The sequence below is a fragment of the Macrotis lagotis genome, chromosome 4, assembly GCF_037893015.1.
Source record: "Macrotis lagotis isolate mMagLag1 chromosome 4, bilby.v1.9.chrom.fasta, whole genome shotgun sequence".
Taxonomy (NCBI): Eukaryota; Metazoa; Chordata; class Mammalia; order Peramelemorphia; family Peramelidae; genus Macrotis; species Macrotis lagotis.
The window spans coordinates 256,682,615-256,707,764 of NC_133661.1; the positions used below are offsets into that span (position 1 = coordinate 256,682,615).

Below are 25,150 nucleotides of genomic sequence, written 5' to 3' on the forward strand. Positions count from 1 at the left end.
CCATGAGTAGGAACATTTCGAGGTAGGGCTGAAGTGGAGTGAAGGTGTAGATCATGAGAACTGAACAGACTGAGGAATTAAAAAGTTGGAGTATTTGAGGGAATATCAGTTGCCATACTCTAGTTACGAGGGAAGTCATTTTGGATGAAATGACTATGAGTCAGGCACTCAAGGGCCTAACTTGGTGCCTGACACCTGGGAAGCACTTAACAAATATTTGTTGACTGACTGGCAACATACTAGCAGGCTTCTTTGAAAGAGCTTTGCAGGGGCAGCTAGGTGTTGCAGTGGATAAAGTACCGGCCCTAGAGTCAGGAGTACCTGAGTTCAAATCTGACCTCAGACAATTAGCTGTGTGGCCTTGGGCAAGCCACTTAACCCCACTGCCTAGTAAAAATTAAAAAAAAAAAAGCTTTGCAGTGTTATCTCTATTTACATACCTTCTCCAAGATACTCTGAGAAACCCAACATTTGTGTCTCTACAGGCATTGTCAAGAAGTTAAATATTGAGTCACTGGGACAGGGGAGGCAAGAGAAAAATAAGGACACCAGTCACCTGAAGTCTAGTGTAAGAGCTGCCTTAGTCAAAGGCCCAAAGCAAAATAAGTTTCTGCCCTGAAGACAGAGAATCAGACACAGAGACAAACTGAAGCATCAGCCTCTTCAAAAAGACATTAAGAATCATGTGAGTCAACTTTGACGATTGCGACTTGGACACTGAAAGAGGCAAAGATGGAGTCCCACTCTTGACCCTCCTTTAATACCAATGTCACAAGAGGTGCCCATGGAAGGGAGTAAAGTTGTGATGTTTTGTTTATTGGGGGGGTAGAAGATTCCAGACTGGTAATTTCATGAGTGTAGGGAATACATGATGTTATGCCTCTCTCTCCTAATACAAACAGTAACTTAGTCAGAGATTTGCCTGAAACACTGAGGAAGAGTATCTTGCCCCCAGTCACTCAATTAGCCTTTGTCAGAATCAGAACATGAATTCAGATCTTCCTGATCCCAAGAGTGAACCTACCTTATCACACTGCCTGTTGGAATCTTGATACTTATTAATCACTAATGAAATAAAATATCAGGAGTGAATGAAAAGAAAATTGCCACCAAGTCAAAGTTCTCAACATCTACGATTCTCTATGTTGTTCATTATTTCTGTTAGGTCTTTCATACTACTTTCAATCCATGGCCTCTCCAATCCAACCTCTTGCAGGGATTCTTTTTAGTATTTCAAAACACTGTCCCATTGCTTTTTCTAGAAATAAAAGTGATATGTCTGGGCCAATCATTTAGCCTCCTCTGTAATTAAGGGGTAGGACTAAATAACTTTGAGTCCCCCTTCCACTTCTAGATTTCTGATATTATGAACTGAAGGCTCTTGTCATTAAAGAAATTAACATTACCCATTCCAAATTCCTATTTAGACCACTTCAGGACTTTAGAATTAGTCTTATGACCTATCCTTGTAGATTTTAGTCAATTAGTCATGTCCATCTCTTCATGACTCATATTCGGGGGTTTTGCTAAGGCAAAGAAACTTGAGTGGCTTGCCATTTTCTTCTTCAGCTCATTTTACAGATAAGAAAACTGAGGCAAACAGGATTAAGTTTGTCAAAGGTTATAAAGCTAGTGAGTGTCTGAGGCCAGATTTCAACTTAGGTCCTTCTGACTCCAGAATCAGCACTCTCATTTCCTGAGCCACCTAGCTACCCTTACAGCTAAACTACCAACATCCTTACCATGTCCACTTTCCCTATCAGATGTATATTGATAATTATCTGTCCTCAAAACAATCAGAAAACAAAGAGAAAGAAAATACAAAAGCTAGTTTCTTCAGCTCTCCCATATGTGTGTGTGTGTGGGTATCTCAGCATACAGACTGATACACATGCATAAATATACAAATACATACACATATATTTGTATACACAAATAGCAGAGCAATGACCATGAGTAGCTTAAAGAAGGGCCAATGCTTTGTTTTGTTTTCAGTAGTTATGAAAATTCACACTTACTGATAGTCTGATTTCTTTAAGCCTCATTATTAACGTTTTCAGGCTCCATGCTAACTACAAAATTCTTACCAACTATTCTACATGTTCTATTGGGGGGGGGATTCACAAGAAAATGGGGTTAAGTGACCTGCCCAAGGTCACACAGGTAGGTAATTATTAAGTGTCTGAGACTGGATTTGAACTCAAGTCCTCCTGACTCCAGGGCCAGTGCTGTATCTACTGCACCACCTAGCTGCCACTTACATATCCTATTTTTGCATTCCACAGTATTATAGTTGGGATCCTACAAAATAGGTTCTGCCCATGAAAAAATGACATGACTCCAAAGAAAGGGCCTCAGTTCAGACACAAATCCAATGATTAGGAGGCAAATATCAAAGTAGGATTGATTCACTGAGATCTCAACTACTAAAAGGGAAGCAGTTTAAGGGCAAAAGAAACTGTACTTATGAGGCCAGAGTCCTGGATTCTTTGCCATTTTGGTGGAAACTCTTTATCTAAACTCCCTTAATATACCTTGCTTATTAGCTGTGTGACCAATGGGCAAGTCACTTTAAACTCTCTTTGCCTTAGAAAATTTTTTCAAAAAATTAAAAAATCAAATTAAAAGACACTACCTTACTTATCTGGAGATGATGGTTAAACTAGATAATCTCAAGGACTCTTAAAGTCAGTTCTATGATATGTTTCCAGCAGCAAGAATCTTTCCAAAGAAGGGGATAGGGTGTAAGACTTAGGAGACAGAAGACTGTGAAGAAGGTGAAAACCAGTTCTCACCGAGAGGATCTTATCACCCTCCTGGAGCCGCCCATCCTGGGCCGCAGCCCCATCCTCTTTGATTCGGCTGACGTAGATGCCAGTGTCATTGGATACATATTGTTGATCTGTCCCTCCGACGATGTTGAAGCCCAGCCCTGAGAAAATCATGAGGAAATGTAGGGGAGTGGTGGGGAGGAGAGAAGGGATTGAGAGAAAGAGATAGGAAAAGAAAGACAGCAGGACACAGAAAGAGAGAAATGAGAATGTCAGACAACATAGATGCAGACTAGGCAAACAGATGAAATGGGGTTTGGATGTTATTCCCACAAAACCAAGCCAATAGCTCTCAGAGCTATCTACCTGGATCAGGTCAGGAATAAAATGTGTTCAAATGGATTTGCCAGAGGTTTCAGAAAAGGATCCCTGGTTCCGTTAGCAAATTGAACTAAGAATTAATGTTAATTTCTGCAGGACTGAAGACCTGCTGTCCATTTCTGATGGCTCTGGCAACATCAGGAGCATAGTAGTCCTAAGTCCAAATTCTTCATCCATTGTGATCTTTACATGAGGAATGAAGTGAACAGAACTAGAACAATTCACACTATAAAATAAAAATAATAAAAATGAACAATTTTGAGGATTTTTATAAATGAAGAACTGAGCAGAACCAGAAAAACAATTTACACAATAACAACACTGTAAACAAACAATTTGAAATCTAGTACTAGAGCAATACAATGACCAGTCATGGTTCTAGAGGACCAATGATAAACATACCATGTATGACAAAGTAGTGATAGATTTGAGGAAGGAGGAGATACATGTATTTTTTATAGCCACTGAGATAATTTGTTTTGCATGACTATGCATACTTAATATAAAGAGATTTTTCTTTCTTTTATCCAATGAGGGAGATTTGGGAGGAAAAAAAACAGATTTCTGTTAACTTGAAAAAAATAGAAAGGTAGAGGAGATATTCCAGTTGTAAAATATCATCAGCACTTTCAGATGAAGTTACTATATTATTAGTATTTACTATTTTACATTTATGAGACCTCTTATGAAGTGGGAACAATCTGTAAATGTGTGTAACACAAAAACAAAAAATATACTTAAAACAAAATGAAAAAAATTAATCAGTGGGGTAGGGGGAAAAAGTGCACTTTAATCCATTACTAAATAAAAGAAATGCTCTAAAGATGGCAGAATAGAAAGGGACATGTTATGCACAGACCTTCACTCCTATCCTTTTATTTCTCTAGATCCTATGTTATTTTGGGTGGGCTATGACTTGAGAGAAAAGATTTATTCATTTTTTGATGGGAGGAAAAATTGGGATGAAAACAGAATAGAAATCCAATAGAGGGCAGCTTGGTGGAGCAGTGGATAGAGCACTGATCCTGGAGTCAAGAGGACCTGAGTTCAAATCTAGACTCAGTTAATAATTACCTAGTACTGTGACCTTGGGCACTAAGTCACCTAACCCCACTGCCTTGCAAAAAAAAAAAAAGAGATCCAATAGAAAGCAAAAGACAATCGCTATTTGATGGCAGAATCAAGCCTGTGAAGAAATCAGGGAATTCTCTTCTCCTTTCCTAACTCTACCTGTAATACAAGCAATAATAAGGTATTTGTTATTATGAGTGATTGACAATAATAATATCTAGTCTTCACATAGTACTTTAAGATTTACAGAGCATCTATCTAATGGCCTCTAGGCCATTTACCAGGTCACAGAGTTTATTGTGCAAAAATGAATTCATGGTTGCAAGAAGATTTTATCTGAAGTTCAGAAAACTGACATTCTGGTGTTTTCATTATACTAGCTGCTGGTGGGAGTTTGAGTTCACAGGATTCAAAGATAAAAAGAGACCTCAGAAATCATCTCATCCAAATCTCAGTCCACAGAAAAGAACAGAATAGAAGAATGACCCAGGGGAACAGGCCAGATTTAAATACAAGGCTTCCTCCTCCAAATCCAGAGATTTTCCCTGAACTGGGAAGCATGCTCTTAGGTTTCTACAAGGAACAAGAAGAAAACAGGGAGGCCATATCAGGACAATAGAAAGCTGTGGATATGAGCCTGTCCAACTGCTCTACCTTGACAAAGTCTCAGAGAGCTGCCTAAAGCTCATAATAAATGATTTGCCTAGGATCTGAGTGTGAGGCCACAGAAACTGGATACCTTGACTCCAAATACAGCCCCCGTTATACATTTTCTATATTTGTCTCTTTAGAGTCTAAAATTCAAGAAATAAACATATGAAATAAATCTCTGGTGGAATAAAAGGTTATACAGACACATAACTCTATCCCTGGCTCCTTCCTGGCTGCATCAAAAACGGCAACCCAGATAAGAGGGACATCTCAGGATGTTGATGAGATCCTCCAAGCCTAGACCTCAAGTCAACACACTAACTAAACATGTGTGTTCTAAAGGAAGCTCTGAACTAAAAGATGGGTAAAACAGACAACTGAAACCAAGTACTATGTGGTCAGACTCTGGAGACAGAGATTAAAGAAGGCTGAAAGAACACTAAAAGCAAAGGGGGGAGCATGGAATCTGTAAGCTTGGGTCTCAATCACTGAGCCTCCTGAACAGTTGCTTCTCTTCTCTGTGTCCTTGTGGACACCAAGCTCCCACCAGGCTGTGGCTTCCAGATGGGGAGTGTGGTTCTCCCCAACAGCAGACTGGCCATTTGGAGAAGGTTGGTTTCGTATTTTAAAAGTTCAATAGTTTCATTCTGTGGACAAGATCAGGAACCCTACTACAAAAATACAACCTGCCAACAAAAAGAACCAGGCAGGCAAATAAATTATTGTGAAGAGTTAAGACAGAAAGGAAAGGATATATAGTCTCCATCAATTAAATCGGAGTATCTAAGATATAGAAAAATCAGGGACGTGATCCTGCAGGAATGGAGTCAGGGATGAGAGTTCTTTAGAGAGAAACCACAGGACCTAGAGGACTTCTAGATAAATAGCTCTAGATCTTTTTGCTTTTAGAAATGAAAAAATAAATCTGAATGTGTGATATGTATTTGAACACTCCTAGTTTGGATTTGGGGGCACAGTGGTAGGGAAGGGAAGCACCAACTATGAGCCAAGCACTGTGAGAAGCTATTTTTAAAAAAAGACATTCTTTCCTTTGCTCCTCACAATAAACCTGCAAGAGAGGTGGTATTATTATCCCTATTTTACAAGTCAGGAAACTGAAACAAACAGGACATAAGTGGCTTTACCAGGATCACATAGCTACGAAGTATATGAGACTGGATTTAAAATCAGGTCTTTCTAGGATTGGCTAGGTGGCCCAGTGGATAGAGCACTGGTCCTGGAGTCAGGAGGACCTGAGTTCAAATCCTGTCTCAGACAGTTAATAATTACCTAGCTGTGTGACCTTGAGCAAATCACTTAACTCCACTGTCTTAAATAAATTAAAAAACATTTTTAAATCAGGTCTTCCTAATCCAGCCCAGATCTGACATCTCTGCCACTGCACCACCTCTTTTGCACCCCTCACCCATTAACTTCCATCAGATCCACAGCAGGAGCACACATTAACTCAGGCTGGATAAACCAGGACCTTTCTGCCCTGCCTGTCCAAACAGGGCTGAAAAGAGGGAAAAGGCCTTTTTTGAGTGTTGTTTTGTGAAATGGGGCACAACGTAGGTTAGGGAAATGCCAAAGTTTCAGAGAAGGACTGAAAACACCCAACGCACAATCACCCAATTCACAAGAAAATACCTCTAATTTTAAATGATATTATTCAGGAAAAGAAAAGTAAAGGATAACTAAACAGCTTGGAAAAATCAGGAACAAAACCCAGGTCTCTTCATTTCACCATGAAAATTTATTAGCTCAATCTACTCAACAGAATTGAGGAGAGAGGAAAGCTAAGACATCAAATGTCTTCCTTGCAATAGCAACAAATCCCATAGCTTCTTTGATAAAAAGTCTAGACCAAAACTTCCATAAAAGAAAATTAATTGTCTGAGGATTTCTGGCTAACTGGGGACCCATCTGCCTCTTAAACAATCCCCCCTGAATGTGAAGTGTTTGTGATGGACCAAAATTTTTTGGTTAAAAAGTCCCCAAGAATTTTTCTCCATGATGAAATGTTCAAATCTTCTTTCAGAACAATGAAAAGCATTTTTCACTACACATGTTCTTGTTTCAAAGGTCTAAAAAATGTAGAAAGTGGATGTGTTTCTTGTGATTTAGCAATGAGTAATCTCTAGACCCTACCTAGATAAACACAGAAGTCCAATATCTACCAACAAAATGTATTTCTTGAGCTTGTGTCTTATCAGATATTTATTCAGACTTTCTCTTCCTCTCCTTTTTTTTTCCTGTCAGGGTAGGGAAAGGGGAAGGGAGTCATATAGATCCTCTATTTCTTGTTATACTTTGTCTTTCACAGCTTAAACAATAACTTTCACATGTTTTCTTTAACCTCCTTTCTTCTTCCCCTTTCTCTTATAATTCTCCCTCTTCTCAGGAAAATCCCTCTTCTCTCTCTCTTATTAGTACTATTAATTATATACCTGTATATCAAAGCATGGCAGCTTTTCAGTGCAGTGGACAAGTCTAGAGTCAGGAAGACCTGAATTCAAACACTTACTAGTTATGTGACCCTAGGCAAGTCACTTAACACTGTAGGTCTAAGTTTCCTCATCTGTAAAATGAACTAGAGGGACGGCTAGGTGGCACAGTGGATAAAGCACCAGCCTTGGAGTCAGGAGTACCTGGGTTAAAATCTGGCCTCAAACACTTAATAATTACCTAGCTGTGGTGGCCTTGGGCAAGCCACTTAACCCCATTCCCTTGCAAAAAAAAAAAAAATGAGCTAGATAAGGAAATGGCAAATCATTGCAATATTTTTTGCCAAGAAAACTCCAAAATGAAGTCATGAAAAGTCAGACACAACAGAAAAATGACTGAACAACAACTATCAAGAAAGACAAGTTTTAAAGTGAAATCAAATACAAAACAAAGGTATCAACTTCTAAAGACCTTAAAACTACACAAATGTCCTCTCTCCAAAAGTCTCCATCTACTTCCTCATCGTCTTCTAATTATAATCATAGATAGGATCAGCACTGGATGATTCTTAGAGATCATCTTCCTACTGTAAAATAGTTATGAGTGAAGTCAAGGGTTCCAAGACACAATCTTATTTATATTTCACATATTCCTAAGGGAAAGAACCTCAAGAGGGTATATGGTTTGAGTTGGGTTCCAGGGCAGCTAGGTGGCACAGTGGATAGAGCATGGCCCTGGAGTCAGGAGTACCTGAGTTCAAATCCAGACTCAGGTACTTAATAATTACCTAGCTGTGTGGCCTTGGGCAAGTCACTTAACCCCATTGCCTTGCAAAATCCTAAAGAGTTAGATTCCGAGGGGCAGAGCCAAGATGGCGACAAGAGAGGATCCTGTCTTAGGCGCTTTCTCATAAAACTTATAAGCTAAGGACTCTAAATTTTTGAGAGACAGAACCCACAGAGGGGCCCAGTGAGGCAGTTCTCCTACTCAAGGTAACCTGGAAAAGAGCAGAAAGGCTCTGCTCCCCACGGGCTGGAGGAGCGGCAGGCCAGAGCGAAAGAACTTCAGCCTCCCGGAGGCAGCCCCAGGGCGCTGGGAGCTGTGGCTTGGGGGGGGGGGAGCACCAGGCACAAATTGAGGGAACAGCAGGGGACCTCTGCCAGAGTGAGCACGTGGAGCCCAACCCTCAGGGCATACAGAGAGCAGGCACAGCCCATAAGCAGGAGCCTCCAGGCCATGAGCTCACTGAACCTAGGGAGGGGAGTGAAGAGACTGCAGAGCTCTGTCCTCTGCCCCTGGAACAGGACTCTGGGGCTCTGACCACATTCAGATCCTGATCCCAGTCTAGGCCCCCCCATAGAACAGCAGGGTCCCCCCCACCTCAGCCCTGTGGCAGAGGGGGGTGCTTATGGTCATTCACAGACCAGGAGGGAGGACAGAGCCTCACACACTGAGATCCTTGTGGGAGTGTCCCAAAAGCTCAGGAAGCACCCCCAAAACAGGCGCAGGCGGGGAAAAATGAGCAAGTAGAGAAAAAAGAGGAACACCATTGAGAAATATTTTGCCTGTGAGCCCCAAGAAGGATCAAAACACTCAGTCTGAAGATGAGGAAGCACAAGCTCCTGCATCTAAAGACTCCAAGAAAAACAGAAATTAGGCTCAGGCCATGACAGAGCTCAAAAAAAAAAAGACTTTGAAAATCAAATGAAGGTTAGAAGAAAAACTGGATAAAACAATTCAAAAAGTTATTGAGGAGAAGAATGCTTTGAAAAGCAGAATTGGCCAGATGGAAAAAGAAATAAGAAAGCTCTCTGAGGAAAATAAATCCTTCAGACAAAGAATAGAATTCAGGGAGATTGCTGAATTTACGAGGAATCAGGACTCAATACTTCAAAACCAAAAGAATGAAAAATTAGAAGAAAATGTGAAACATCTCACTGAAAAAACAACTGATATGAAAAACAGATTTAGGAAAGATAATCTAAAAATTATTGGAATACCTGAAAGTCATGATCAGGAAAAGAGCCTTGACATCATTTTCAAAGAAGCAGAGGGCAAAATAGAAATGGAGAGAATCCACCGATCTCCCTGAGAAAGAGATAAAAAAAAAAACCAGGAATATTATAGTCAAGTTCCAGAACTCCCAAGTCAATGAGAAAATATTACAAGCAGCCAGAAGGACACAGTTCAAATACCGTGGAGGTGCAGTCAGGATCACACAGGACTTAGCAGCAACTACAATAAAAGCTTGTAGGGCTTGGAATATAATATACCAGAAGGCAAAAGAGCTTAGAATGCAACTGAGAGGGGCAGCTAGGTGAGGAAGTGAATAAAGCACCAGCTCTGGAGTCAGGAGTACCTGGGTTCAAATCCGGTCTCAAACACTTAATAATTACCTAGCTGTGTGGCCTTGGGCAAAGCACTTAACCCCATTTGCCTTGCAAAAATATTAAAAAAAAAAATAATGCAACCAAGAATCAATTACCCAGCAAAACTGAATGTCCTCTTCCAGGGAAAAAGATGGACTTTCAATGAACCAGGGGAATTTCAAATGTTCCTGTTGAAATGGCCAGAGACGAACCAAAGGTTTGATCTTCAAATACAAGACTCAGGTGAAACATAGAGAGTGGAGGAGAAGAGGAAAATATGAGGGACTTGATGAACTACATGTATTCCTGCATAGAAAAATGACACTGATAATACTCATATGAACCTTCTCAGTTAATAGAGCAAGTAGAAGAAGCTTTTATAGTTGAAGCACAGGAGAAAGCTGAATTTGAAGATAAAATATGATATAAAAATGGAGTCAATAGAAAAAAGGGAAATGTAATGGGGGAAAGAAAAAGGAGAGGGGGGAATAGGCCAAGATATTTCATATAATAAGATTTTTCTTTATTACAATGAGCTATTGCAATGATATGGAAGGGAGAGGCAAGGGGGAATGAGGGAATCTTCGCTCTCATCAGAGGTGACTAGGAGAAGAAACTGCATTTGTACTCAATGGGGTATAAACATCTGGAGTAAGAAGGAAAGGGGGAGGACAGGGGGAAGGGGGGGGATGTAAGTGATGGAAGAGAGGATGGACCATGGGGGGGAGAGTGGTCAGATATAACACATTTTCTTTTTTACTTCTAGCAAGGGGCTGGAATTGGATGGCCTATCCGGGACCATAGGGCCAGGTGGATGCTGGGCCTAAGGGGTGGTATGGGGGCTCAGGGCCTCTTGGCCCCAGGACCAGGGATCTGTCTGCTGCGCCACTCAGCGACCCTACAGCAGAGTCAGAGTGAAAGGAGAGAGAAAATATAGTACATGGTAGTGGAGAAATAAGAAAGGAGGGAGTTGCGATGAGCAATGGCAACAATGGAAAAATATGGAAGTAACTTTTGTGATGGACTTATCATAAAGAATGTGATCTACCCACGACAGAGTTGGTAGTGTTGGAACACAGAACTGAAGCACATTTTTCATTATTATTATCATTATTATTACTATTATTATTATTATTATTTGGGGGGTTGCAGGGCAAATGGGGCTGGGTGGCCTGCCTGGGCCCACATAGCAAGGTGACCATTGAGTGTCTGAGGCCGGATTTGGACCCAGGTGCTCCTGGCTCAAGGGCCAGTGCTCTGTCCACCACCCAGCTGCTCCTATTATTATTACTATTTTATTTTATTTTGGGTCTTTTTTTCCTTTTTTTTTTTTTTTTTTTTTTGGTTTTTGCAGGGCAGTGGGGTTGGAGTGGCTTGTATGTCACACAGCTGGGTGATTGTTGGGTGTACGGGGCCGGATATGGGCTCAGGTGCTCCTGGCTCCAGGGCTGGTGCTCCGTCCACTACAACACCTGGCCATACCTACAATTATTACTATTATTTTTTTTTATTTTCATTTTCATTTTTTCTCTCCCCTTTCTTGCTCAAGCGAGTCTATATTTTTTGGGGGAGGGGGTATTTTGTTTACTCTTAAACAAGAATATTTTATTAATATATAAAAAATATTATTTGTACAAAATGAGAATAAAAAAATATTAAAAAAAAGAGTTGGGTTCCCTAATCACAGTCCTCTTGTTCGGGAATGTCATTCTGGCCATGCATTCTATAGACATGATTTAGGAAGTAGGGGGAGCTGACCAGGTTGCTAGTCTCAGTCTTGGACAACATCTCTAAAGAAAAACACTCACCAGGAGACAGAGCATCACAAGTCAAAACATAGCATTACTAGCCAAACAGCATTTTCAACTCTTTTTCAGAGCAAATTACAACTGAATCCTACCTAACCTGTAAAGTAGAACTCAAATGCCACTGCTTCCCCCAAAGTCTACCCTTATCTACTGTGGACAGTAATGACCTTCCTTAATGCACTTACCACGTAAATGCTATCTGTTTGGAAATCTTAGCTCCCTGAAAGCAAGACTATGATTTAATCTAAATTTTGTACCCAAATTCACTTCTAAATCTTTGATTTGAGTTCCCATCTGCTCTATAACATCCTAGTGGTTATATCCACTTGAATGCTCTTGCCTTACTCCTTCTCCTCCCTAACTCCCTACTCTTCTCAATTTGATTCCAGCTTAAAATTTCAGTCACCTTGATTTCTTCCTATTTTTTAATCTGCCCTCTACCCACCAATATCCAACTGATTCTTATTCAGCAAACATCTCTTCTACCTTTCTTTGTGTCACCACTACTCCCACCTTAGTCAAAATCTTGATCCCTAAATACTTGGACAATTATAATATCCCTTTACTTAGTTTCTCTGCTGCAATATGTTCCATATCCCAAAGAAACAACAAACAAAAAAAATTTTTAGATGAGCTCATGTTAGACCTACTGCTCAAAAACCTTTGGCAGCTCAACATTACCCACAGCTGGTACCAGGCACCTCTTTCTTAAGAGATTTCTAACTCTTTGCTTGGGGTACACCAAGAGGTTGGAAAGGAACTAGCCACAGGAATCTGTGAAGACTAACAAGTCATGAGCATGAGTCCCTACTTCAGATAACCTCTCTGCTCACAAAGCCCCAATAAATGGAGGAGGCTAATGCCTCCTCAGGTGCTCAAACTAGTGACTGAAACAGTCAGGGGCAGTTGCTAAAGTACAGGCCCCAAAAAACTGACCCATGTGCCATGGGGCATGGTTGAGGACTACTAGTCCCTGGTTTAGAAAGAAAGTCTAAATTCCTTAAGCTGGTATGTATGCAAAGGTCTCCACAACCTGCTAGAAGCATACCTTTCCAGATGTACCACTCACTGTTCCCTAACAGAATCTACTGCTCCAGCCAGACTGGATTATTAATTCATTAGGTATCTTGCCCATGTTTTTTTCTTCCACCTCTACCTTTCCCTTCATATCTCCTCTATACTGACTCTAATTATACTCATATTTAAAGGAGAAAAGTCAGGGGCGGCTAGGTGGCATAGTGGATAAAGCACCAGCCCTGGAGTCAGGAGTACCTGGGTTCAAATCCTGTCTCAGATACTTAATAATTACCTAGCTGTGTGGCCTTGGGCAAGCCATTTAACCCCGTTTGCCTTGCAAAAACCTAAAAAAAAAATAAAAAAATAAAAAAAAATAAAGTAAAACCAAAAATAGCTCATTAAAAGAGATAATCAGAAAAGTCAGAATACAATATTTTATTGATAGAGAGAGAACTTCTGGGTAAGGAAACTACATGATTCATTCATTCAATAGACATGTATTATGAGGCAGATAATTTGAGGAGCAGAAGGCCACTATTAACCAAGAGGACTGGTCAGGTTTTCCACAAAAGGTAGACACCAGAATTGAGCCTTGAAGTGGCTGAATAAGGAAGGAATGAAATATCAGCATCTTAAGACAGCCTACACAAAAACATAGTTAAGGCGATGGAATTCCAAGTTGAAAAAAAAGCAAACAGGATGATCTGGTCAGTCTATGAAGGAAAGTAATGAGAAATAAGTCTGCAAAGGGAAGTTGGAGCCAGATGTGAAAGGTTTTCTTTACATGCCAAGTTCTGGAGTTTGTATTTTGGCCTAGAGGTAATTTTGTTGTTGCTGAGTCTTTTTTCAGTCACATTCAACTCTTTGTGATACCATTTTTGTGGATTTTCTTAGCAAATATACTAGAATGGTTTGCCATTTCCTTCTTCAGCTCATTTTGCAGATGAGCAAACAGGGTTAAGTGATTTTTCCAGGGGCACACAGTAAGTGTCTGAGAGGGGATTTGAATTTACCTGACTACAGGCCCAGCTCTCTATCCACGGCATCATCCAGATGCCTCTAAAGGTAACAAGGAGTCCCTGAAAATTACTGAGGCAAGATTTATGGTCAGATGTGTGCTTTAGGAGAATTATTCTGTCAGTTGTGTGGAGATTAGAACAGAGAAGGAAGATCAAAATCTGGAAGACCAATAGATAGCAACAGTTCAGCTGAAAAAGAATAAGGACTAAAATTGGCTAAGAGAGGAGAGAAGATGATAGACAAGAAAAATAGGGAAAAGGAGAACTGGGCAGACCCAGGGACTGACTGAAAATAGGTGGTAAAGGGCAGTGATTTTTATTAAGGATGATTCCAACATTGTAATAAATGTTTATAAATGATTAACTGAATGAATGAATACCTATGAGGCTTACCAAAGACTGAACAGGCATGAGTTCAAGGACCACAGTCTTAATTAAGAGCATGTGCTATATACCTGGAGGCTGGGGCAAGGCAGAAAAATGCATGCTCCCAAGTCAAGGTAAAATAAATGAATACATGGCAGGTTTCCACTGGCTTGAAATCAGGCCATAAGCCTGTGTTCTCCCTTGAGATGTCCTCAGATCTATCAATAGCAAACCATAAAACCTTTCTCCTGTGACTTATATTTTAAAAAGTCACTTGAACACTGTAGTGCTACTACATATTAGAATATTACAAAGCAGTCACAACCTGTAAAATCCTCAATATTCTTAAGAGGGACAAAACAAAATTTATTCACTCCTTCCAAAAAGTGAAGAATTTGCTACAAATGAGAAGGAAACACTTTGCTCAAGTATTGGCTCCTAAAGGGCCATAGGGGAAGAACAGGTCAAGTAGTATGGTGCCATCCTAGGAATAAAGTCAAGATTATTTCCCACCATCCTCCACCATATTCAAATCTAGATTCTGCTCCTTAATACTTAGGTAACTCTGGCCTGGGCCTGTTTCTATAACTACAAAATGAGAGGATTAGCCTAGGCTATCTAATGTTCTTTCCACCTTCTATGATCTTAGACTATAAGGCTAAGACCAACCTCACAATCAGTTTCTGACCCTCCTCAATTTCAGCCACCTCTGTGTCTATCTGACCTAAGCCCTGATGCCTGCATGGTCATCCCGAGACCTCATTATCACAATCTTGGAGCCTTTCCTCATGCTAGATCTGCTCATCCTCCTCAACAACACTTCCATTTATTCAACCCTTCTCTAGTAGCAGAGTTTTACACAATCTATCACACACACACACACACACAAAACTAAGATCCTTTCCTCTGCTGAGGTGACCTGCCATCATCTCTTTATGTATTAGTTGTGTACAGATAATTGTTTACATATTGTCTCTTCCATTAGAATGAGTTCTTTGACAGCAGGAGTGTTTAACCAATGACTATCACTTAGTGAGTACTTGACATCCCCAGCTGACTAACTGACCTCTCTATTCTGACTTCACTTGCCTCCTCACCCAGTATTTACCCCAGGTGAACCACATCAATGATTCTCTCCCCCATTCCCTACCTACTCATTCTCAACCTTGGGGAATTCCCACCATCCATTTTCTCTATTCTTTTTTCCAGGATAATGACCATGATATAAGACTTCACCCATGACATTTCAATTAAGCTATTCCTCAGAGCACCATGGCCCCACAGTCCTTCACACAATCTCCAATTCAGGAGGGGCCTCACTTTCCAATTCCTCCAACTCAAATCCAACCAAGAATCAACAGCCAGAGTGGAAGACCATCAGATTTGTTTGCCATTTCCCTCTCTAGCTCATTTTACAGATGAGGAAATTGAGACCAGCAGGGTTAAGTTGCCCAAGGTCACACAGTTAGGAAGTGTCTAAGGCCAGATTTGAACTCAGGCAGGGGAATCTTCCTGACTCCAGGTCCAGCACTTTATCTACTGTGCCACCTTAAAGGAAGCTAAAATCAGCCTCTTTACAACTTTTATCTTGTATTCCATGTTCTACTTTCTAAAAATGAAGCACAAGTCTAGTCTCTCCTCCATAAGACAGACTTTTAACTATTTCCTAAATCTCTTCTTCCCTCTTAACATCCCACTTCATTCAACTAAACCCCAGACAACATGGATTCCAATTCTCCTACCATTCTGCTCATTACTCCTCTGAATATCCTCCCCCTTGTCACCATCTTAAAAGCTGGAAACTAACTCAAAAGTGAACACAATGCCTCCCGTGTGGTCTGACCAAGACAGAGCCCAGCAAAACTATCAGCTCCCTCATGCTGGAGTCCAGGTCAGTCTTGCTGCCAGCAACATCAGATTTTGTATGCCATGTGAAACTTTTGGTTTAGTTAAGTTTGTGGTCCACTAAAAATCCCTAGATCTTTATCAGAAGAGCTTCCTTCTTAGAGTTGTGAAGCTAATTGTTAGAGCCCAAGTACAGAAACAGTCCTTTTTTTTGGTAGCATTGATTTCTTATCTCATTCCTTTCAGTGACTATTTAAAACCTGAACTCTCTTCTCAAGCTTTCCATTCCCCTTTTCCATGCAGACTTAGCCTTATTTGACTGAGAAGACTGGCATGAGCTTCAACTCTTTCTCTCTATATCTAGAAATTTCTCAATAGTCACTGTTTGCTCCTTCCCTTCTGTCCAGATCTTTAATGTCCTTAATCCTTGTCAAAGTTAAGCTTTTTGCCTATGCTGCTGATCCTACTTCCTCCAGGAAGTCCTCCTCTCCCTCCTCTTCTCTCTTCCCTGTCTCTCTCTCTCTCTCTCTCTCTCTCTCTCTCTCCTTTTCTCTCCCCACCCCAACCCTGACTCCTTTCCATCTGGCCACAAAAAAGCCTAGATTTCAGCAATCTTAAAAAATAAAAACCTCAGACTTTCCCTTGATCCTACAGTCCCATGTTCTTTGATCATTTCAACAAACTCCTTAAATAATTAGGCTATACAATGTGCCTTCTTAACTGCCCATTCATTTCTCTTGTAACCTGGCTTCTTACCCTGCCATCCTATTGAAATAGCTCTCAAAGGTCTCGCTCTCCAAAGAGCTTCTCACACTCAGCTCCAAAGGATTTTTCCTCCTCAACTTCTCTATAGGATACATCACTATTTAACCACTCACTCTCCTTTTGCTTTGGAGAAGCTGTCTTCTCAGAGTTCTCAACATCTACCTCGCCAACTGTTCTTATTTCCTCCTTACCACCCCTGAATGCTGCTACCACCCAGGGTTTGGGGTTTAAGCCTCTTTGCTTACTATAGTTTCATAAGAATTTTAAACTGGAAGGAACCTCAAGGATAATTGAGTCCAAGTATCTCATTTTATAATTGAGAAGGCAGCAATGGCAGTGTATTGAAAGAGCACTTTGCTTAAAAAGGAGGACCTGAGTTATATCTCAATTCTGCTACTTGCTACACCTGATATTTTAGGCGTTACACTTTCTCTGGGTCTCACTTTCATCATCTGTAAAATGAAGTCAGTTCTACTTCCTCTCAATTTTATCTCCAAGATCTTCCAAATCCATTCTTTTCTCTATTCTCTCATTACTACCACTCTAACCCAGAACTTTGTTGGCATCTTTATTTTTAGGAATAAACTATTAAGTATAACAATTTCATAAAATGTTAGAACTGAGAAAGGGTGCCTTGCAGTCCACTACAATCCCTAGTTCTTTATCAGAAAAACTCATCTCGTACACCTTAGAAATCATCCAGGGTTCAGAGAGGTTAAGTGATTGGCCCAGAATCACCCAGCTAGTTCATAACTAAGACAGGCTTAAAATCTAGTACACCTCCAAGTTTAGTCTATGCAACTCTATCCTACATTTGACACAGGCCATTGGAACCAGAAAAAGAGTAAATACAAGAAGAGTTAACATTCCTACAGAAAAAAAAAAGTTAATCTATTCCTATCTGTATTGGAACAAAGACATGAAAACTAAAGTTCTCCAAGCACCTATTAAAAAACTGTAGAGGAGGAGCAGCTAGGTGGCGCAGTGGATAGAGTAGCGGCCTTGGAGTCAGGAGTACCTGGGTTCAAATCCAACCTCAGACACTTAATAATTACCTAGCTGTGTGGCCTTGGGCAAACCACTTAACCCCATTGCCTTGAAAAATCTAAAAAAACAAAACAAAACTGTAGAGACAGGAGATGAAAGAAAGGGCAAGAGTATCCAAATAGATGTGCTTGTCTCTAACTTGGCCTAAAAATCCTCTAATGGTTCTTTATTTGCACTCCAGTCATCTTCCTGCCTCAAGTCCAACCTCAACCTCCAAAAGGGCACTCCAACGGCTCTTGACTGGCTAGGATTCAACTTATCTAACTTCCCTCCATTCCCTATTCACACACATGCCTTATGCACCACTAACTCTATAATCAAAGCATCCCTAGGGGGGAAAAAAAGAATTAAAAACAAAACGCATCAATCCATTGCCTTAAGACTCCAATAGACATTCCTATGAATTTCTAACAAACCACTGCCTGGCCACTATTTCCCTCATCAAAATCTAAACTTGCCTTGCTTTCTGCATTGTATCTGCATTTAGCACCTATTTAGTGCCTGACCTGCAATAAGAACTTTGTAAATACTTCTTTGGACTCCCAAGAGAAGCTCAGTATCCTTCCTTAGGCCGACAGGGAAGGCCCCAACCTCACCCAGGTCTGAACCAAACAGCCCAGCTCCCTGCTCCATACACTTCCCACCCTTTCTCAGACTGCAGTCATCTTTTCTTCTAGACATTATCTAGCCCTTGACTCATACTTCTTTTATGTAATTACCAAAAAAATTTTGTATCCTAGCTTTTTGTATGAGTATATGTGTATATGTGTGTTGCCCACCCCTATATGGGGGGGGGGGAGCAGAGACCCTAAAGTGCTACTTTGGAAAACCTTGTCAGGTTTCTTTTGCTGGGGAGAACAACCCAACTCTTCTTTTTTTGTTGTTTTTAAGGTTTTTGCTAGGCAATGGGGTAAAGTGGCTTGCCCAAGGTCACACAGCTAGGAAATTATTTAGTGTTTGAGGCCGGATTTGAACTCAGGTACTCCTGATTCCAGGCCTATGCTCTATCCACTGCAACACCTAGCCTCCCCGACCCAACTCTTCTGACTTTGCCTGCACCAATGATTCTCAAATGATCAGCTGTAGCCCACTGCTCACCTCCAAATAGCATAGAATAGTTATCATTGGAGGAGACCTTTGAGATCATTCCCTCTCCTCCTCTAGGGGAAAAAAAGAAAGATCTGGGAGAAGCCAGTGAAGGAAGAAAGAACCTTCACATGGTAGGTAGAGTGGGCAATAAAACCAGAAGGCTTAAACCAGCACCAGTTCTATTAATTGGATTCTTGAAGTCAAGCCCTAGCCCTGGCCTATGTCCCCCAACACTGCTCTGGAGGAAAACAGGATCCACCTGTGCACAACTCAGAGCACTGGGAGCCACAGAAGAGATAAGGCCAGTTCAGCATCCTCCATATTACCACCTTGCAATGTCTAGTGACCAAGCCACCAAAAGGCAGAGGAGCTCAGAGTCAGAGGAGTGCCAGCATCCCACAAGCTATCCTGCTTCTAGTCCAGCCTACAAAATCATCATTCGGAGAAGGAGCCAGTCATCTCCACCAACTACCAAAAGCCATTCACAGGGCAGGTGGGCCAACCCAACTAAAGCAGGAAGACAGAATGAGGTACAAATGAAGGCAGTACCTGGCAGACAAGCCAAACCTCCACCATCACACTAACTACCACCTCCCCTCAGGCCCGGCAGAGACAGTCCAAGACCTTAAACTCAAGTCTCTGGAATAGCAATGGGGTCAGTCCAGGGACTTCATTCATCATCCTGGGAAAGATAAGGATAATTTAAAAAAAGAAAATAATAAAGTACTTCCTATCAAAAACTGACCTGGAAATTAGGTCAAAGAATTGGACTTCCTGGAAACCATGAACAAACAAAAAACCTGGGCCTGTGTCTCAAGAAGTCACGAAAACAGTCCAGGTTTATTAGAACCAGAGGAAAAGTAAAAATAAAAAGAATTCACCAATTTGCCTCCTGAAAGAAACCTCAAAATGAAAACTCCCAGTAATGTTTTAGCCAGAAATGCAGAGCTTTAAGGCCAAAAAAAAAAAAACAATCCACAAACTGTAATTATCCAGAAAGCATTCCCAGTACCAAGAAACCAGTCAGGATCACATACAACCTGGAAGGATTTGGTAAGAAGCAGAAAAGCTCTTGAAAAAATGATAAACCAAAAAAAAAAAAAAAAAGATAAAGATTTGCACTAAACAATTACTTATGTTAAAAAACTGAATCTCTTTTAGGAGGAAAAAAAGATCTTTAATAAAGGATTTAAAAACATTACTAATAAAAAGAACAGGGAGAAGTAGAAACTTTGAAATGTAAAATACATAGTCAAGAGAAACTCAGGAAGGTAAACATTTAAACAAGAGAAAGTATCCAAATAATGATGAAGTACCTTCATTGTACTAGGAACAGAGGAAACAAGTGTCCTTTCAGAATCCTATTCTCTTAAAGATCACAGAGTTAATAAGTAAAGACAAGGCCTGTCAGTAATTTAACTCTATTAACTTTATGAGAGGAAAGAAAAGAGAGGAGGAAAAATAAGGAAAAATGGGGCTAAACTTAATAATTGCAAATAAATGGAAAGATGAGAATAGACAGAATAGGAACCAGGCAATCTCATTCTTATCTAGAGTAAAAGAAGCCTGGACACACACACACACAAAAACACTTTAAAGAAGTGTGTGGGGGGGGGATCCATGAGTTTGGAATATTGCATATAATATCATTTCTTAAAAGTTTATCAGTTTTATGGAACTTTTTCTTTTTATTTTAATGCTTTATTAATAAGGTATAGATCTCTGGAAGAGGGGAGGGAAAAAGAAGGAAAGGTAATATTAAAAATAGAAAATATCAATAAGACAATCAATAAAACAATTAAGCAATTGCATATTTATAGCAGTTTTAAAAACCCAGGAATACAAATTATTGGGATAATGAGCCACAAAAACATCTGGGAAATTTGAAATCTGTGAGGAAATTAGGCTTAAATAATACCTCATAACATATAAGATAATTAACTCCTAACTTACTTAGAAAAGATCACTTCATAACTTTTGTGATGGACTTATCATAAAGAATGTGATCCACTCACGACAGAGTTGATGGTGTTGGAACAAAGACTAAAGCACATTTTTTGTCATTATTATTTGGGGGAGGGTGCAGGGCAAGTGGGGCTGGGTGGCCTGCCTGGGGCCACATAGCAGGGTGATCTTTGGGTGTCTGGGGCCGGATTTGGACCCAGGTGCTCCTGGCTCAAGGGCCAATGCTCTGTCTGCCACACAGCCACCCCTACTATTATTACTATTTTATTTTATTTTGGGTCTTTTTTTTCTTCTTTTTGGTTTTTGCAGGGCAGTGGGGATCAGGTGGCTTGCATGTCACATGGCTGGGTGATTATTGGGTTTACGAGGCTGGATGTGGACTCGGGTGCTCGTGGCTCCAGGGATGGTGCTTCATCCATTGCACCACCTGGCCATACCTACAATTATTACTATTATTTTTTTAATTTTAATTTTTTTCTCTCCCCTTTACTTTTTCGCCCAAGCAAGTCTATCTATATTCATGGGGGGAGGGGGTATTTTGTTTACTTGTAAACAAGTATATTTTATTAATGTAAAAAAAAGCATTTGTACAAAATGAGAATAAAAAACAAATTAAAAAATATCACTTCATAAACAAATGAGAGGAGAATAGGAGATCTGGCTTCCAACTATTGTTAGGGCAAGAGTTCTTCACCAAATAAGGGATGGTGAGGATTAAGGAAAATAAAATGGATCATTTTAATAATATGAAATTGAAAAGCTTTTGCACATACAAAAGCAATGGATTTAAAGAAGCAAAATAGATTTCTCTGATCAAAGTCTTACCTTTCAAAATATTTATGGAATTGATAAAACTATTAAAGAGAAAAGAGCCATTCTCCACTGAATAAAGAAATGATCAAAGGATATGAACAGAAAGTTCTCAAAGCAAGATATTCAAGCTAACAACAAATTCTATGAAAAACTGCTCTAAATCACTAAATAAGAGAAAGCCAAATTAAAACAACTCTAAGATTCCATATTATACCCATCGGAGAGGATGTGGGAGGTCAGGCACATGGCAGAGCTGTGAATTGGACCAATCATTCCAGAAACTATTACCCCATAAATTCCTAAATTCTGCGTAGTCTTTAATCCAGTGATACTACTTTGGAGCATATACTACAAAATGATCAAAGCAAAAAGAAAAATACCCAAATGTACAAAAATATTTACTTTTTTGTTGTAGCAAGGATTTAGATACAAAATGGCTAGTCATCATCTGGAGAATGGCTGAAAAAAATCACAATATATGAATATAATAACATATCTCTGTACTGTAAACAATGAAGAGACAGAAATCTGAAAACTTGCATGAACAAGTATAGAGCAAAATGATCAGAACCAAGAGAACAATTCATATAATGACTACAACACTATAAACAAAAGCAATTTTGAAACATTAAGGAACTTTGCAATTACCAATCACAATTCCAAACGGTTGATGACAAAGAGATGATACATTAGAGGTGCAAAATGAAATATATGTTTACAGACATGGACAATGAGTAGATTTGTTTTGTTGAACTATGCTTATTTGTTATAAGGGAAAGATTTTTTTTTTAGGAGGAAAGGAAAAGAATTGGGGGAACAGCAGGACTAATACTGGTAATGCAAAAAAATTTTCAATGAGACATTTTTTTTCTTAGGTTTTTGCAAGGCAAATGGGGTTAAGCAGCTTGCCCAAGGCCACACAACTAGGTAATTATTAAATGTCTGAGACCGGATTTGAACCCAGGTACTCCTGAGACTCCAAGGCTGGTGCTTTATCCACTACGCCACCGAGCCGCCCCACTACACCACCTAGCTGCCCCTCAATGAAACATTTCTAAATAAACTAAGGACAGAAGGAACTCAGGGAGACATGGCTTAAGAAGGGCAGTCTTAAAATTAATTTGAATTTATTACGTACTTTTTTTCTATGTTAAAGTTTATTTATTCTAAAGTAAGAAACATATAAATAAGTGTATAAAACTAGGAAGTCGAGGTCCTGGGACCAATTCTGCCACAGTCCCCATCCAATCTCTGTCAGTCTCAGGGTCTGCTTTCTAGTTGTATATGTAAACCTAGAGGACCCCAGATAGAAAATCAATGAGAAGGAAGAAGCCCCATGATAGGAAGGGAAAGAGGGTTAAGAATGAGGAGAAAGGATGGATGTCTAGAGACAGCTAACTTCCTAAGTCAGGCCTAACAAATGAAAAAGAATAGCTAAGGATGGAGGAGAGGTGAGGTGGCAAAGATCACATGCTGTCTTTTACAGGTGCTCATTAGATCACGTACTTATCTCACTTTTTCTCTGGGTCTTAGGGTCCCAGAAGCTGGACAGGTAAATATATTTGTTCATTTCATACCCTTAGCATCACCTTTCCTGCACATGACTGACTCCTCATCCTCTACAGTGGCATGGCTGGGCAGTCAAACATCATCATGAACATCAAAGTTAAAGAATGGGCCACTCTCCCCTCTGGCTTTGGTGACAATGAAGTCATAGAAGTTGTGATAATGAGGTAAAATAAGATCTTCCTTGATGTACATAAGCTGCTCCACTCATGCTGACCTCAGCACTGAAGTCTTTCCATAGGATCTCCAGGACCTTCTGCAGGAACTGTTGTATTGTGTTCTCCTCTTCATCTTTACAGTCCTTTGGTGCCCAGAGGCATCTCAGTAACTGAACATGATTTCACTCTTTATTTTCTCTTGCTTGGTCTCCCATCCTTATCGAAGTTCCACTTGGAGCCTATTTTCCTCTTCCTTTCAGTCAAGGTCAAGAAGAAAGCTTGTGTCCTCATCTGAGTTCTGCCTTAATTTTTTCTTCTTTAAAGGAATCTCTTCTCCATTTAGACTGCTTACTCTCTAAAGGTAGAAATCATGTCTTCCCAGTCTAGATTTTCCTCTTCCATGTCTTCATCTTCAGGATCCTCTGCTTCTCTTCCTTTCTGTGATCATTTTCTCAAAGTTTCTCTAGATTTAGCTGAAGTTCCTTAGACTGCTCCTTTTTAGCCAGTTACTAAAGGAAGAAGCTCCTTCACCAGTGCTTCTTGCTTGGCTTTCATGTCATTCAGGTTACAAGACCCATAGTGCTAGATTTGAGCTCAGCTTCTACTGCATCATAATGAGCTGAGAATTTCTTATCAATGTTTGACTTTGTGATATTCTCCTCAGTGATCTGCTACTTTGTATGGTACATTTACTCCCTGTGCTTCTCCCACTTCTTCATTAGATGCATGGTGTGGCCTGCCTCACTGGAGGCACCCTTGTACTGAGCCGTTGCAGAAGTGGATGATGGCACCCTGGACCAGGTGGTGAGAAAGAATATTTTTTTAAATTTTATTTTATTTAAGGCAAGGAGGTTAATGTGACTTGCTCAAGGTCACACAGCTAGGTAATTATAAAGTGTCTGAGGCCGTATCTGAATTCAGGTCCTCCTAACTACACTGCACCACCTAGCTGCCTCTATATACTTTAAACATATACATATATATATATATATATATATATATATATATATATATATACATATATATGAAAGCAATTCTCAGTTTCAAATATGATTCCCCCTTTCTAGATTCTTCTATAAGTAAATGTTCAAGGATGTTGATAGTTGTCAAGCTCTAGGTAACAAAAGGTTAAATTAAAATACTGAAAAAAGTCTGTCTCAGATTAGATCACAAAAGGACCTTGTTAACTCTATGGCTGGGGGGGGGGGGGAGACAAAACTGTCCCATAAAAATGACCTTTAAAAGAATTAAAATCTGAATATTAACAATCCTAGGCTACCCAGACATCAGGAAATTGGGTTCTAATCCCAACTCTGTCACTGACAAACATCCATTTCTTCATTTGTTAAGTGAGAAGTTTGGACTGGATTATCTTTAAGGTTTTCTGATTCAATATGTTCCTCAAATTTCTTTTCTACCTTATTTTCTTTCTCAGTGCCTTGATTGGGACCAATACTAAGATTTCAACAAGTTGATGTGTTTGGGATATATGGTTTGCCGCATTACTTATGGAAGGGAAAATCTCTCACAGGGTTCCCTAAATTACCAGGATATCTATAGTTGTGATGACCAATGAAGTCCATGTTCCAAGGGGTCTTTATGGTTAAGTAACCCTATATTCAGATCTCAGTTTTTTATTCAACAGTTGTTTTGCCTTATGCAAGACACAATCTCTTTGAACTTTAGTTCCCTATTTATAAAATGAAGAGGTTGAATGAGATGAGCTTAACAGCATAACTAGCATGATCCTAGACCTGCTTTCAACTGGAAAACAAGCCCTCCTCCTCTATCACAGGGCAAAATGCTTGCCCCACTAAACCACAGCTTTCTCATCACACCTCTAATACCTGGGGCTGGATATCCTACTTCCCAGAAGCCATGTCTGCGATGAATTCACACCATCCCAGGAAGGCTGATGACACTGGTTCAGTAGTTTCTTGGAACTAGACTCCAGTAAGACTTATCTAATAAAAACTGCTTTTGGACAGTTCTCATTGACCC

The 25,150-nt window shown here is 40.0% G+C and overlaps 1 protein-coding gene and 1 pseudogene across 1 annotated transcript in view; both read right to left on the reverse strand.

Moving 5' to 3' along the window:
* SYNJ2BP (synaptojanin 2 binding protein) overlaps positions 1-25,150 on the reverse strand; it is a 46,377-nt gene that overhangs the window by 16,406 nt on the left and 4,821 nt on the right. Inside the window, exon 2 of the mRNA XM_074235847.1 lies at positions 2,796-2,932. Coding sequence (XP_074091948.1) covers positions 2,796-2,932 — 137 coding nt within the window. The remainder of the gene's footprint in view (positions 1-2,795; positions 2,933-25,150) is intronic.
* LOC141520501 (protein FAM50A pseudogene) lies at positions 2,939-23,704 on the reverse strand (annotated as a pseudogene).